This window comes from Dermacentor albipictus, chromosome 3 (genome assembly GCF_038994185.2).
Source record: "Dermacentor albipictus isolate Rhodes 1998 colony chromosome 3, USDA_Dalb.pri_finalv2, whole genome shotgun sequence".
Taxonomy (NCBI): domain Eukaryota; kingdom Metazoa; phylum Arthropoda; class Arachnida; order Ixodida; family Ixodidae; genus Dermacentor; species Dermacentor albipictus.
In genome coordinates, this window is record NC_091823.1 from 111,465,752 (window position 1) to 111,478,164 (window position 12,413).

At 49.4% G+C, this 12,413-nt stretch overlaps 1 protein-coding gene across 1 annotated transcript in view; it reads left to right on the forward strand.

The window, feature by feature from the left end:
- The window catches only part of LOC135908472 (uncharacterized), a 125,872-nt gene that overhangs the window by 67,948 nt on the left and 45,511 nt on the right, over nt 1–12,413 (forward strand). The window contains exons 4-8 of the mRNA XM_065440249.2: nt 1–89; nt 1,515–1,586; nt 3,531–3,632; nt 5,535–5,588; nt 11,655–11,730. Of these exons, the coding sequence (XP_065296321.1) occupies nt 1–89; nt 1,515–1,586; nt 3,531–3,632; nt 5,535–5,588; nt 11,655–11,730 (393 nt within the window). The remainder of the gene's footprint in view (nt 90–1,514; nt 1,587–3,530; nt 3,633–5,534; nt 5,589–11,654; nt 11,731–12,413) is intronic.

The following is a 12,413-nucleotide window of genomic DNA, read 5'->3' on the forward strand; positions in this document are numbered from 1 at the left end:
ATCATATGGTCTACATCATCGGTGTGAAGACTTTCGAGAGCGCAGTCAGCGTGATTGTGGATATCATGACCATCATTGGGGTGTGGGGCGTAAGTATGCTACGTGCTGTACGCGCGTAGTATGCAGCCTGCTTGCCGAGCGTGGATGTCATGTCCTCGTAGGGCAAGTATCCAGTAAGGTTTAAGGGATGTTGCGTGGCTTCGTGCCCAACTACTTTCAGCCCTTCTAGGCGTGGGAACTATCAAAGGGTATCGCGTAGACAACTGGGCTAGAAAAAAAAACGGAATACCAGGATAATTGCAACAGAGCATTAATTACGTTTGCTTAGAGTATTTAAAATGAAGAGGCATACATGAAACGAAGGCGAAAACACGGGCCACACACTGTGAATCGACACCGCGACGACTGCATGTGGTGTGTACTGCGCGTTGCATGTTCTGATGCGGCGGCGGCTTCTTTTCTGGAAACATTGAAGGAGCAGTACTGACATGATATTTCCGGCTCTTCATCTTATTACGTTAAATGAAGGTCCCGGACCACAAAACCCTACAAAATATACTGGCATGCCTCATAGTGCTCCAAAAAAGTTAGAGGCACTTAAGTCTCTCTACCTGCATTGAATGCTAAAGCTTCTGACTCTTCCGCGCGATACTTCTCACTTAGTCATATGATCGAATTGGACAAAGTCAATTTTGAGGGTAGCCCACCCACATTTTGTGGGTGGGGCAAGTCAATTTTGGAAGTGGGCCAGGTCGGTTTTGAACGTGGGTCAACTCGGATTTTCGAATTGCGCAAAGTCAATTTTTGGGGGTGTGGGCCACGGCATCCGTCCGACGCCGTGGCAGTTGACCGCGGGATTTCGCAGTGCGAGTCCCAGCAGCTGGTCCAACTCTGGAAACGTCACTTCACTTGGTCACGTGGGTTTTGGTACCATCGGATGTTAACGCCGGACGCTCGCCGGACTTTCCGCTCCACGGGGCATATAATGCTTTCAGGTTAACAATTTATTATAATAGCTTTTTACAGCCCGTTTCGTTTTCGTTTCCGTTTCCCTGTAAGTGACTGTGTCGTGACGTCATGACAAACAAGGTGATCATGTGGGAGCAGGACATCTCAGCGATCACCTCCCATGCTACTACTCGTTGTGAAACGCGATGTAACAGCATAGCAGACTACCGAGCGAGCCGGAATTAGCGTGAAACGTCGCACTGTCCTGTTACCACGTGACCAACTTCAACGTCATGCCGTCGCGATGCAGTGCCCTCCTGGGAGAGAAAATGAAACTGTCTTTAAAAAGAAAAACATTAAATTATTTAGAATACTCTGAGACATGCCAGCATTTTTTTTCTGGGGTGTCGACGTCCGCGACCTTCATTTAACGCAACAAAATAAAGAGCCGGAAATATCATGTTAGTGTTCCTCTAAGCGATGCGTGGTATAGAGTTCGATGCAAATTTAGAGCCGAGGACGACTGTCATTGGGGAACTTCAAGTTTCGTTTGCCTCGGTTTACAGATGGACAAGCGTACCACTACGTCCCGTAAGCAGGCACACGGATACCGCCAAAGGTTGATGGCTCGCCTGAAGGTAAGCGCCATACTGGACAAAAATGAAACCACGCCATAATAGAAAACTTGGCCAGTTGGCAAACGTTCCTCATGAACGTTCAACAAGAAAGGAAGTAGAAAGAAGAGCAGAAGGCATTAAGGCAGCGCGTATACCCCGACAGTTTGTACTTTCAAACATTGCCAGTTGGCAAACGTTCCTCATGAACGTTCAACAAGAAAGGAAGTAGAAAGAAGGGCAGAAGGCATTAAGGCAGCGCGTATACCCCGACAGTTTGTACTTTCAAACATTGCCAGTTGGCAAACGTTCCTCATGAACGTTCAACAAGAAAGGAAGTAGAAAGAAGAGCAGAAGGCATTAAGGCAGCGCGTATACCCCGACAGTTTGTACTTTCAAACATTGCCAGTTGGCAAACGTTCCTCATGAACGTTCAACAAGAAAGGAAGTAGAAAGAAGGGCAGAAGGCATTAAGGCAGCGCGTATACCCCGACAGTTTGTACTTTCAAACATTGCCAGTTGGCAAACGTTCCTCATGAACGTTCAACAAGAAAGGAAGTAGAAAGAAGAGCAGAAGGCATTAAGGCAGCGCGTATACCCCGACAGTTTGTACTTTCAAACATTGCCAGTTGGCAAACGTTCCTCGTGAACGTTCAACAAGAAAGGAAGTAGAAAGAAGGGCAGAAGGCATTAAGGCAGCGTGTATATCCCGACAGTTTGTACTTTCTTCTGTCTTCGTCTCAGTAGCGCTGCGGCCATACGGTTTGTCACAGAAACGTTCTTACGCTAGAATTGTTCGTAAGAGCAGATGTCAACCGATCGGGATGTCGCACATATTATTATCGAACGCGATCGGTCCCTTACAAACAGCTGTTACTCACGAAAAGCTTTGTGAATTTGCTTCCTGATCTCCAGCTGCTCCAAAAACCACGCGCAAATTTTTCTGTTCTTGTCATGCAGGAGCGAATTGCTTATGTGGGAGGAGAAACCCTTCCGCTAATTACGTTGTTCCTATAGAAGTGAAAAAAAAAATGTATTACGTGCGTTGCGACAGTTCGCGCTGCTGATCGACGAAGGAAATGACTGAAGACAGGCTTTTGATGGATTTAAATTTCGCGCGGCTCAAGCCTGCCAAAGTAAAGCAGCCTGCTATTGATAGATGGAGCCACTAGTCTGTGGTATTGTTTTAAAATTTTTGACAATGGCGCGAACAGTTGAATCTCGAATATTGTGGCAAACGATTATGGCGAGACTGAGTAAATGCAACGTCATACGAACACCGTGCGGTCTCAGTCAATGACTTTTGGAATGACGTTTACTGGGAGGGCTGCCTTCTTGTTTTTGGAAACATACTAGCAAGTTTTTTTATGCTGAAGGTTCCGGCAAGAATCACTTCTCAGATTACAAAATAGTTTTCCTGGCAAAGCGTATATTGCAACTAGTACATACATCCTCCATAGTTATAGCAGGGTCCTTCTTCCAGGACCCTAGTTATAGCTTCACAAATTTTGTTATAGCTACACAGCGGGTTCCATCTCGGCCGCGGCGGCTGCATTTCGATGAGTGCGAAATGGAGACACGCGTACTTTGATTTAGGTGTGTTGAAAAACCCCAAGTGGTCATAATTCCGGATTCCGCCACTACGACGTGCCCTGTCTCATAATCGCATCATGGTTTTGGCGACTGAAACACCAGAATCTAATTATGTTTAATGTGGTTGTATATATAAATGCGTCCAATATTTGCACCCCGAAAGGTTGTGCGTTTTGTTTTATTTTTTTGAGACGGCAGTTGAAATTGTTAGCGAGTTTGGTTAGCGGTCGGTACGAGTATATGTAGCATTTGCTCGATACAAGTACAAAGTGTACCATTATCGAGCAATGTGCTAGTACGCGTATACGTGTAAAGTGACACGTCTTGCTTGCGCTACAATTTTTCTGCCACTTTCTTTTTTCTTTTCGGCACCAGGAACCAAAACGTGCGCTGCTGATCTTCATTATTTGGTCTATCACCACGTCACCGGCGAGCGTTGGCACCGACATGGTCTACAATTACCACACAAGCGGGAGCGTGAGTATCCGCTCATGGTTGTATTCGGTTTCTGTTTGTAACAAATAAAAAATCTGGAATTACATCCACAGCGAAAATTTTCTCCCAAGAGTTGAGGAGACAGGCAGTGGCGTAGCTATAGGTCGTCTGGCACCCGGGGCCCTTAGGTCTTCTGTAACCCCTCCGCCCCCTGGGTGTAGTCGAGGAAGGCGAGGATATCTACAATTTTCGGGTGTCTTCAGACGTATATGACACCCCCACCCCCAACCCCTACTGGCCCCGTTCACCTGGGGCCAGTAGACGTGTAGACACTGATTATGCATAATTTGACCGAACAAAAGAAAAATAGTTATTTCTCATTCGACGCCTTTTCACCATTATAGCTCTCGGCTGTTGGTCAAACGTTTTCGGGCTGCGCCCACTTCACCTGCCTGTCACGCGACGTCACAAAACCGCAAAAACTCACCGTGTCAAAGTGACGTGTACGCGTTCAAGATGCATTAATATGCCGAACAAAACTGAATTTTCTTCTGAATAGCCGCAGGCTGCCCCGTTCCGAAAGGAATAAAAGATGGCTGCCGGCGATCGCTCAGGCACTGGCTACTCGCACCTGCTTATTTGCGTGTAATAAAACTTTATGCGTGGCTGTGCAACATTTTCGAGCACTTTTGGCACGTTTACGACCTCGTTCTGCCAACTATTCTTTACTGAGAATACGTTTTAGCGTCGTTCTTAAGCTTCCGTTGCATGCTGCCGCGATTGTCGACGAGCCGCCGCAAGTTAAGTAAGCGAAAGTGGACCAATCGCAGACGCCGGCACCACCCCCTTCATCCGGTTATCGATATTCAGTGCAGTGGCTCGGCCCTATCGATTCCCTCTCCACTTGAGCGTGCTCCTCGCCTCTTTTGAACCAATTAGATAAGACAAGCCGCTCAGTGTAGGCAATGTTATTCGTTTTTCAAGCAAACATAAGTAACCTCCTATGAACGAGGAGAGCGTTTGATTGGTCTGTTCAGACAACCCTGCGGGTGACCGCGCGATGCTTGCGATGGCGGTTGCCCAAATTTGACGTCAGGAGGTTGGAATAAAAACATATGAGAATATTTTTACGTTATAGGGCCCCTAATTACGTAAGGTTCGGCAACAACATAGACAGGAAAATAGAATCCTATGACAACAGTCGAGAATGTTCCGTTACATGCAGGCGCTCCTTTCCCCGAGCGATAACATACCTAACTCATTGTTAGCAGGTAAAAAACGCTCACAGCAAATATGCGTGTCGCTATGTACGGTCAAAAACTGAAAATGTAGCAAGATTAGCACATCGTTGCAATATCATCGGTATTACCTTTTCGTTAATAAAATAAATAATAACACAGTGAAAAAATATATTTTTTAACCTAGGACACCCATATGGAAAAAATGAAGCGAACGACTGAATCTGAGTGCACTAGAAAACGACAGCTGTGGTACTTTCTCACATTTTTTTTCTTTTTCTCTATTATTACTTGGTATCGGCGCTAAGGCCTCCTTATACTTGATTATACGTTGCACGGGTAGTCCCTTTCTTTCTTTTGCATATGCGTCACTCTAAATGTAGTCGTCGATGTACATCGCGCTTTGAGCACAGGGACAGCCTCATAAGCAATTATTAGGCTTCGACAGTCTTGAGCTCTCCAACGATATACGAAGTAACCAAAGAAAAAGAAAAAAAAACTTCCGCGGGTAGCTTTTGGAGTACTTTGTCCAATCGATACCTGCCGAGGAGGACAACCGATCATTTCGAGAAACGAACCACGTTGTAAGCATGAATGCTTAACAATGCAGGCCTCGCACGCGTTTAACATGTAAAAGAAAGGTGAAGAGAATAACGATTCATACGAACACTAATCAGACTCTTGTGCTTTTTTCTTCCATGTGCAGATGGACATGTTCATAATGAACGCTGTGATCCGATGTTCAATTGAAGCGGCTAAGGTAAGCTCGGCACCAAGCGGAGCGCCTTTGCTTTTAAGTTGGTTTTAAATCCTAATAACAGCATTAGCACTTGAAAAACAAAAACGCAGGGCATGCAAAAAGAGGTTCCGAAGATTACAGTTCAAAGATTCGGACACTTTGTTTAGCTGCCGCGCGGTATTTGTGGTTTTCCTGGCTCTGTGCACTCGAATTCAACCTGTGGCCCTTGAAGGCACATCGGTGGTATAGTTAAGTGTTCCCTTTGGTTCAGCAGCCGTATAGCCGCATCTTTTTTCTCACCTCCCTTCACCCCAGTTCTACGTGCTGTACCGCTTCTTCCGGCTCTACAATCGGCTGGGGGCCGCAGACCTGCCCATTGTCGTCGAAGGAGCCAAGGAGGCCACATCTCCCGCTGTCCTGGCGTTGACCGCGCCCAGCGGCGGCAGCGGGACGACGGGCGCCGAGGCGACGGAGTCGAGGACAGGAGCGGCACACTTCAGGCGACGCACGCCTTACGGGGCAGGATCCGTGCCGAGGAGGAGCATAACGGGCCCCGACGCTGCCTCCGACGACCCGAGCCTCCGCGGCCAAGGGAGCACCGCGGCGGCACAGCGTCGTCCTTCAAACCTCGCTGACTGCCGCGGCTCCGCCAGTCATCTTAACGACATCGTTCAGGACGCCGGCGCTGTTGCCGATGGGGCTGGGGGTCTCAAGCTGGACGTCGAGCGCAAAGCCTCCTACGACTTGCCCTGCAAGGCGGCCCCCGTCAGGCCCAGCTCGCGCAAGCAGTCGTACGAGTTTGGCGGCGATACTTCCAGTCCCGCCGGCGCGCTGGGCGGGAAACCTGCCCTACCGGAGCGCAGGTCCGGTCGCCGCCTGTCTATCATGTCTCCAACGGCACAGGTGGCAAGCGTACTGCAGCCCGTGCCGGAGGCGGCACCGCTGCCCGATAGCAACGTCTCCATGGCGTCGTCTTCGCCAGCGTCCTCGTCGGCTCGTCCCGTTCTGCAAAACCGGCAGGGTGGGTCTCCGCGGCACGACCAGAAGAAACACCGGAAGACCGGGGAGGAAGAGCGCGTTTCCGAGCCTCTGACAGCTCGAGAAGACGCTCCCGTTCTCGCGACTGCCGAAGCCGCTGAAGGCACGGCAGCGGCCGAGCAGCCTTCAGCCCTGCGCCGACATGGACGAGGCGGCCGCCCGCACATGACGTCAGCCTCGCTATCGGCCAGCAGCGGCTCGACGCCGTCGTCCTCGCCGGACAAGTCCGCGCATGCCACAGAAGGCGCGACGTCGGAGGAGGAGTCCGCTATGACGACGACGACGACGTCGACGAGGAAGGAGAAGAGCAAGTCGAAGGGGACTTCGAGGCGACGGTCGCGTTCCGGCGACAAGTCCAAGACTAAGCACAAGTCTTCAAAGAAACATCCGCATACGTCGACGAAAAAGTCTTCGCCTAAGTCTTCGTCGTCAGCGGAGTCGCTTGTGAAGTCACCAGCAGACGAGTCTTCAAATAAGCAGTAGAAAATGCAGTCTCGGTGTCTCATCGGAGAAAGCATTTTCTTTTTTCCTGTAAACGTTTCTTTTCATGTGAGACTCTGTATATTCGGCTCAATGTAGTTAGTTGAAGTGGTGTTACTTGTTCACTAGTTCCCCGCATAGAGGTCTTACGTCGATTTGACGACAGCGTATAAAGTCAACTTCGCAGTTTTGCGCAAGTAAATGTTTCGGATGCCGAGCGTACGTTACCTGCTTTTCTACGAATGTCTGGCTCGGGGAGGTGGCACGATGTGCATAGCTTGTCAGTGTCAAATTTTAACCGAGTATATGAGAGCTCTTGCATTTTCGCCCTCGCCAATTTCGAAGACGACGAACTGAGGCCGTGGCGGCCGCATTCGAGGCCGGCACGTCCGGGTATCGAGTCCTCGACCTCGGGTTCAGCAGCCGAACGTCATATCCTGAGAGCCACCGCGGCGGGTGAGAGGTTGGTCATGAAGCGGCTTGTAGGGGAGAGCGAAAATTTATCCGCAAGCAATAGAATGTAATCGTGAAAGTGAGGAACAACGTCTCGTTGTTCGACTGTCGTGGCCGCTCCTCGCAGCCATCGAGTTTCTCCGTCTTTCGGCTAACGCTGCTAACATACAGCGTCACTCTTCAAAGACAGACGCGCTCCTGCGTAACACATGCACGCACTGAGGCACGTGGTTTCTGCTGCGACCAATCGCAGTCGTGCATCCGTACGGCAACGACCAGCCTAGTTGAAGTCGATGATAGACAATGTCTTCCTTGGCGTTTTGGCGGGGGGGGGGGGGGGGTCGAGAATGGGGTGTCCGAACCGTACGATTGATAGTGAGAGCCGCGCTGTTGCGACTCGAATGTAGATTACTTCATTTAATTTCGGTTTCTTTCTCATCCATGATTATTCATCTACATTCCTGTCCCTTTCTGAATCATTTTACCGCCCGGTTCGTGGCCTATTCCCCACAGTGAGGTTGTGCCATTGAATAAAGCATCGTCACCGCACCATCAACCACAGCATAAGAACCCGACCCACTCCGCCAAAAAGAGAGAGAGATAAATGCTTATTAAAAAAGAAGCTAAACAAAACAATGAAAAAGAAAAGCTAACTAAAGGGAAATAATAATGTAAAAGATACCGATTTCCTCTTTTCAATGTGAAAAAGATTAGAAACGGTCTGGCTGCGCCGACCATGGAGCATATATTCTGGGCGAAGTTAGCAATTTGTTTTGCCTCCAAGTAGTGCATTGCTAAGCCGTTGCTGGACCTCTTGCTAATTAAATCTTTTGTAGTCTTGATGTCGTTGTTAAACTATTGTTTTATTGCACACATGATACACATAGTGATGCACACTGGGTTGCAAAAACCATACAGGGTTAATTACTCGGTAAACACAGGTGGAGGAGGATTGCACAATTTCACAAAGACCGTTTTATGGTTTCACGCCGCGCTTGCCAATGTTATCGAGAAGTCTTCGCACTCGCATGAATTAAGGGTACGGGGTGGGGATCATGTGCTCCGCTATACAGTTGAGCGGAGGAAGGTGGGCACAATTGGGCGGATATTTATACCCATGCCTCATAGAGTAGAAAGGCACTTTAGCTTGGGCGAGCGAAGACTTACACGTTCTGCACACCTTAACCGAAGAGAATTCTTCAATGCGCAGGAAAGACCAAAGCGGAGGTCGCGTGCATGGGGGCCGTGACGCTGTCTAATTACTTCTCGTGCCACAGTCTGTCACACACAGAACTTGCAAAGCCGAACGGCTTGTCGATGAAGTGCCGCTTGAAGATGGTCGTCGCAGCACTTGCCAAAGACAGACGTTGCTCGGCCTTGCGATGCTGGTATGCAACTAGTCGGGCTTATCCGTTTCGGTGTCGCGCTTGGCACGCTTGTGCAATCTGTCGTTCTCCAATCGCGTCTGTCGTTCTTCAGCAGTTTCGTTGGCGCGTTTCAATGTGCCTCCTTTATTGTTGTTGTTGTTGTTGTTATTGTTACCTCAAAATATGCTTCGTACAGTAGGGGGATTGCCAACAATAGGTTGATTTAAAGGAGCATCTAACCAACCTGCAGTCCCATTCACTTGGCCACATCTTCTTCGTCAGTCGACTCCCGCGGCCTCTGTCGCCGAGCTCGTTGTTGTTACCTGCGCTTGGCGCGAGGAATCTCTTCTTTAGACATTTCTGACAACCATCCCTTTTCACTTTCCCTATTTATTTCGCACATACCATAAGTAGACCATTAAGTGCCACCGGTGCAGAGCTACGAGTGATTCTAGAGGCTGTCCAAGCAACCAGAAATGGGCGCCTCGAGCTTCGCCGCTCTCTACGCATAAACGCGGATTCACAAGACGCCGTGCGTGAACTAATCAATATTGACGCACACCCGCTGGCAACCACCATCCACGAAGAAGCTACTGTTCTGCAGCTCAAGGGAACTGAGTTGCACACTCATTGAACACCGAGTCGTGGGCGCAGGAGGGAATGACTGAGCGGACGCGCTCGCGTGGGGAGCAAGTTTGCCCACCCCCGATGTCGATGCTCCCCTGCAGCTCCCACAGCGCAGAAAGCTTGCTCTACAAGTGCTTCTGTGAAGTCCCGTCTTTGAGGACCAAATCCTGGCCGTCCAGCGCGCCCGCGATCGGGCCGGCAGACTAGATCTGTCAGTCCCGTCGTGGGATTAGCCGGGTACGCGTTTTATCGCTCTTTGCTGGACCAAACAAAAGCTTATTCACTCACTCACTCGAGTGCTTCTGCCTGAAGGCGATGATCCTTTCCCTTCTGAGCTTCCACGCCGTGAACGCGTGGCACTCCGCCGCCTGCGCAGCGGCGCGGCAGTCACGCCTGCGTTCAAAGCCCAACACCTTGACAAGTCGCTCGACCCAACATGGGGAACTTACGACACGGGTGAGTCAGCCACAGTACACCACCTGCTATGGACATCACCTGGCATCTCCTCGCTGAGAAGAATCTGCCTTGCTGGGTTACAGAGCTCAGTCGTCGCACTAAACGACTAGGTACTTCCAAGAGGGACCCCCGAACACCGCAAAACTATATAGGACAGTTTACTGCTCTCCTATTAGAACCACTGAGGTGGCCTTTCAATATATATATACGTGCGCATGTGCGAAAAGAATAAGAAGAGGCTGTGCACGCGAAACACGCGCGAAGAAATGCGCGCATGAAGAAGCCTCAAACAAAGGCGAAATCCAGCTTGGTAGGCTAGTAGCTCTTCCGCGCTAAAGATCAAGCGTATAGCGTACAATAGGTTCTAGCATGTCAGCCATCTGGCGGCGGTCGCAGTCGGAAGTTTCTACAGCTTTGCAAAATTGAACTGTCGATATCTCGTTTTTTCACCAAACACTAAACCTTATCTCTGCAAACAGTCCTTAAACACAAATTCCTTTCTCTCTTTCTCACTTTAGGCTATCTAGTCATCAAATGATGATAATAATGATTACTGTGGCTTAGCCCTTCCGAGTTTGGTCCAAGCATAGAGAGCTGTACCATCTAACGAGCGCGTGCTACCACACTAACTGACGAAGAAGATAAAGAAGGACAACAGTGGCTGCGCAATTTCAGTTAGGAACAGAAATAAGCTTTCGTGAACCATGACCTCCCTGTTCGAGTGCTTTCGTTCAGGAACCACGGTCACCTTTTTAACGGGAGGATGCTTCGTAAGTTGGCTTCTTTTCCCTATTCAATTTAACACAGGGCAGCCAAAACGCTTTTCGCCTCCTATAAGCTATGCTTCAATTGTCACCGCGCATTGCTATAGAGCGAACCTATCGGAACAGGAGACGCAAGGGCTAATTCTGGTTGGCTCCGAAGTAGCTAGGATGCAAGTGGGGAGACAAAATTAGCAGGGTTAGAAAAGTAAGGGGTGTAGGGTTGGAGGGGTCGCTGTCTAAAAAGACTTTCTCTGACGAAGTGATCCATAGTTCATCAAGATGGCGAACTCGGCTTGCTGGTGTTGCAGGGTTTGAGTACAGTGGTCTCGGGTGTCACACAAAGAGTCGCTCTGTAGCCTAAGCCGCCGGCGCTTCTCGAAACGGGTGCATCCGCTACCGGAGCATCCCACGACGGCTAAGCTGGCCCACACCGTCGTCCGAGGTTTCTTGACTAGAGTTAGCTCTTCGGCGATGAGTACGAGGTCAGGAGGTTGAAGCAATAGGACAGGGGTTTATTTACTTGGGACGGCAAACTTAGTTAAAGACGAACACAAAGTCGTACTGGCAGTTGCACCTTCGCTCTCGCACATGATGTAATGACGAGGTAATCATGAAGCGGCAGCCGATGCCCTGCTCACCGTCGGACGTTGGCTCTTTGCCACGGCGGCCGCAATTCGATGGAGGCGAAATGTGAAAACACCCGTATACTTAGATTTAGGCACACGTTAAAGAACCCCAGGTGGTCGCAATTTCCGGAGTCCTCCGCTACGGCGTGCCTCATAATCAGAAAGTGGTTTTGGCTCTTGAAATGTGGAGGTATACAGCGTTTTGCAAAGCATTCGAAGTACGTGGTTTGAGCAAACGCTTGTGCAGCTATGCTTTCTGTCGTTGTCTTTATGCAGTGCATCAATTGCGCCGGCCTCATCTTCTACAGCGGCGGTTTGATCCGGGACAAAAGGGTGATGGGCAGGACACTCGGTGCGTACTTAACTCTCGGTCAAACAACACTTCGGCTAAGGTTCAAGTGGCAGTCGGGGGTGGATAGTCGGTGTCTTCGGAAGGAGTCACGAGGCGTTGTAAGAAAGTTACAAGCGCACGTGTTTTATAAACATTGTGACCACGTCGTAAATAAATGTCCGAACCACAAACTCATTACATATGGTGTGCTCGATGAAAGCAAAGTATTGAGATGGGACAATATATTCTGCGGAATCACGCAAGGTAGAGGATGCGTGACGAAAGGGAAAATCGTCATCCACTCGAATGCAGCACAAAGCTACAGGGGAAACCGATGCGGGTTTCGCACAAATAAAACGACGTCAGCTAACCGCGAAATTTCGAGCCACGGACGCTGTACTGGCAGGACTGCGCGAGGCATAGGATGAGCCTGTAGCAAGATGACAGGGAAGCGGGTCTGTCAGTTTTGTTTCCTCTCTTCGAGAGAAGCGATATCGGTGCATGTGGAATGTATACTCGATTCGTTTATAGCAGTTTCCAGGACCCAACTGCCTCTGTTCAGGTCGAATCGCGGTGGTATCGAATTGCATTCTATTGCGACAGAAAACTCAGAAGCACAAGGCAGCAAAGAATGTTCAGCTGAACGCAGAAGAGAGACGCATGACAGTTTAGTATAGAAGATTCCCCAGAGAATACCAAGAATA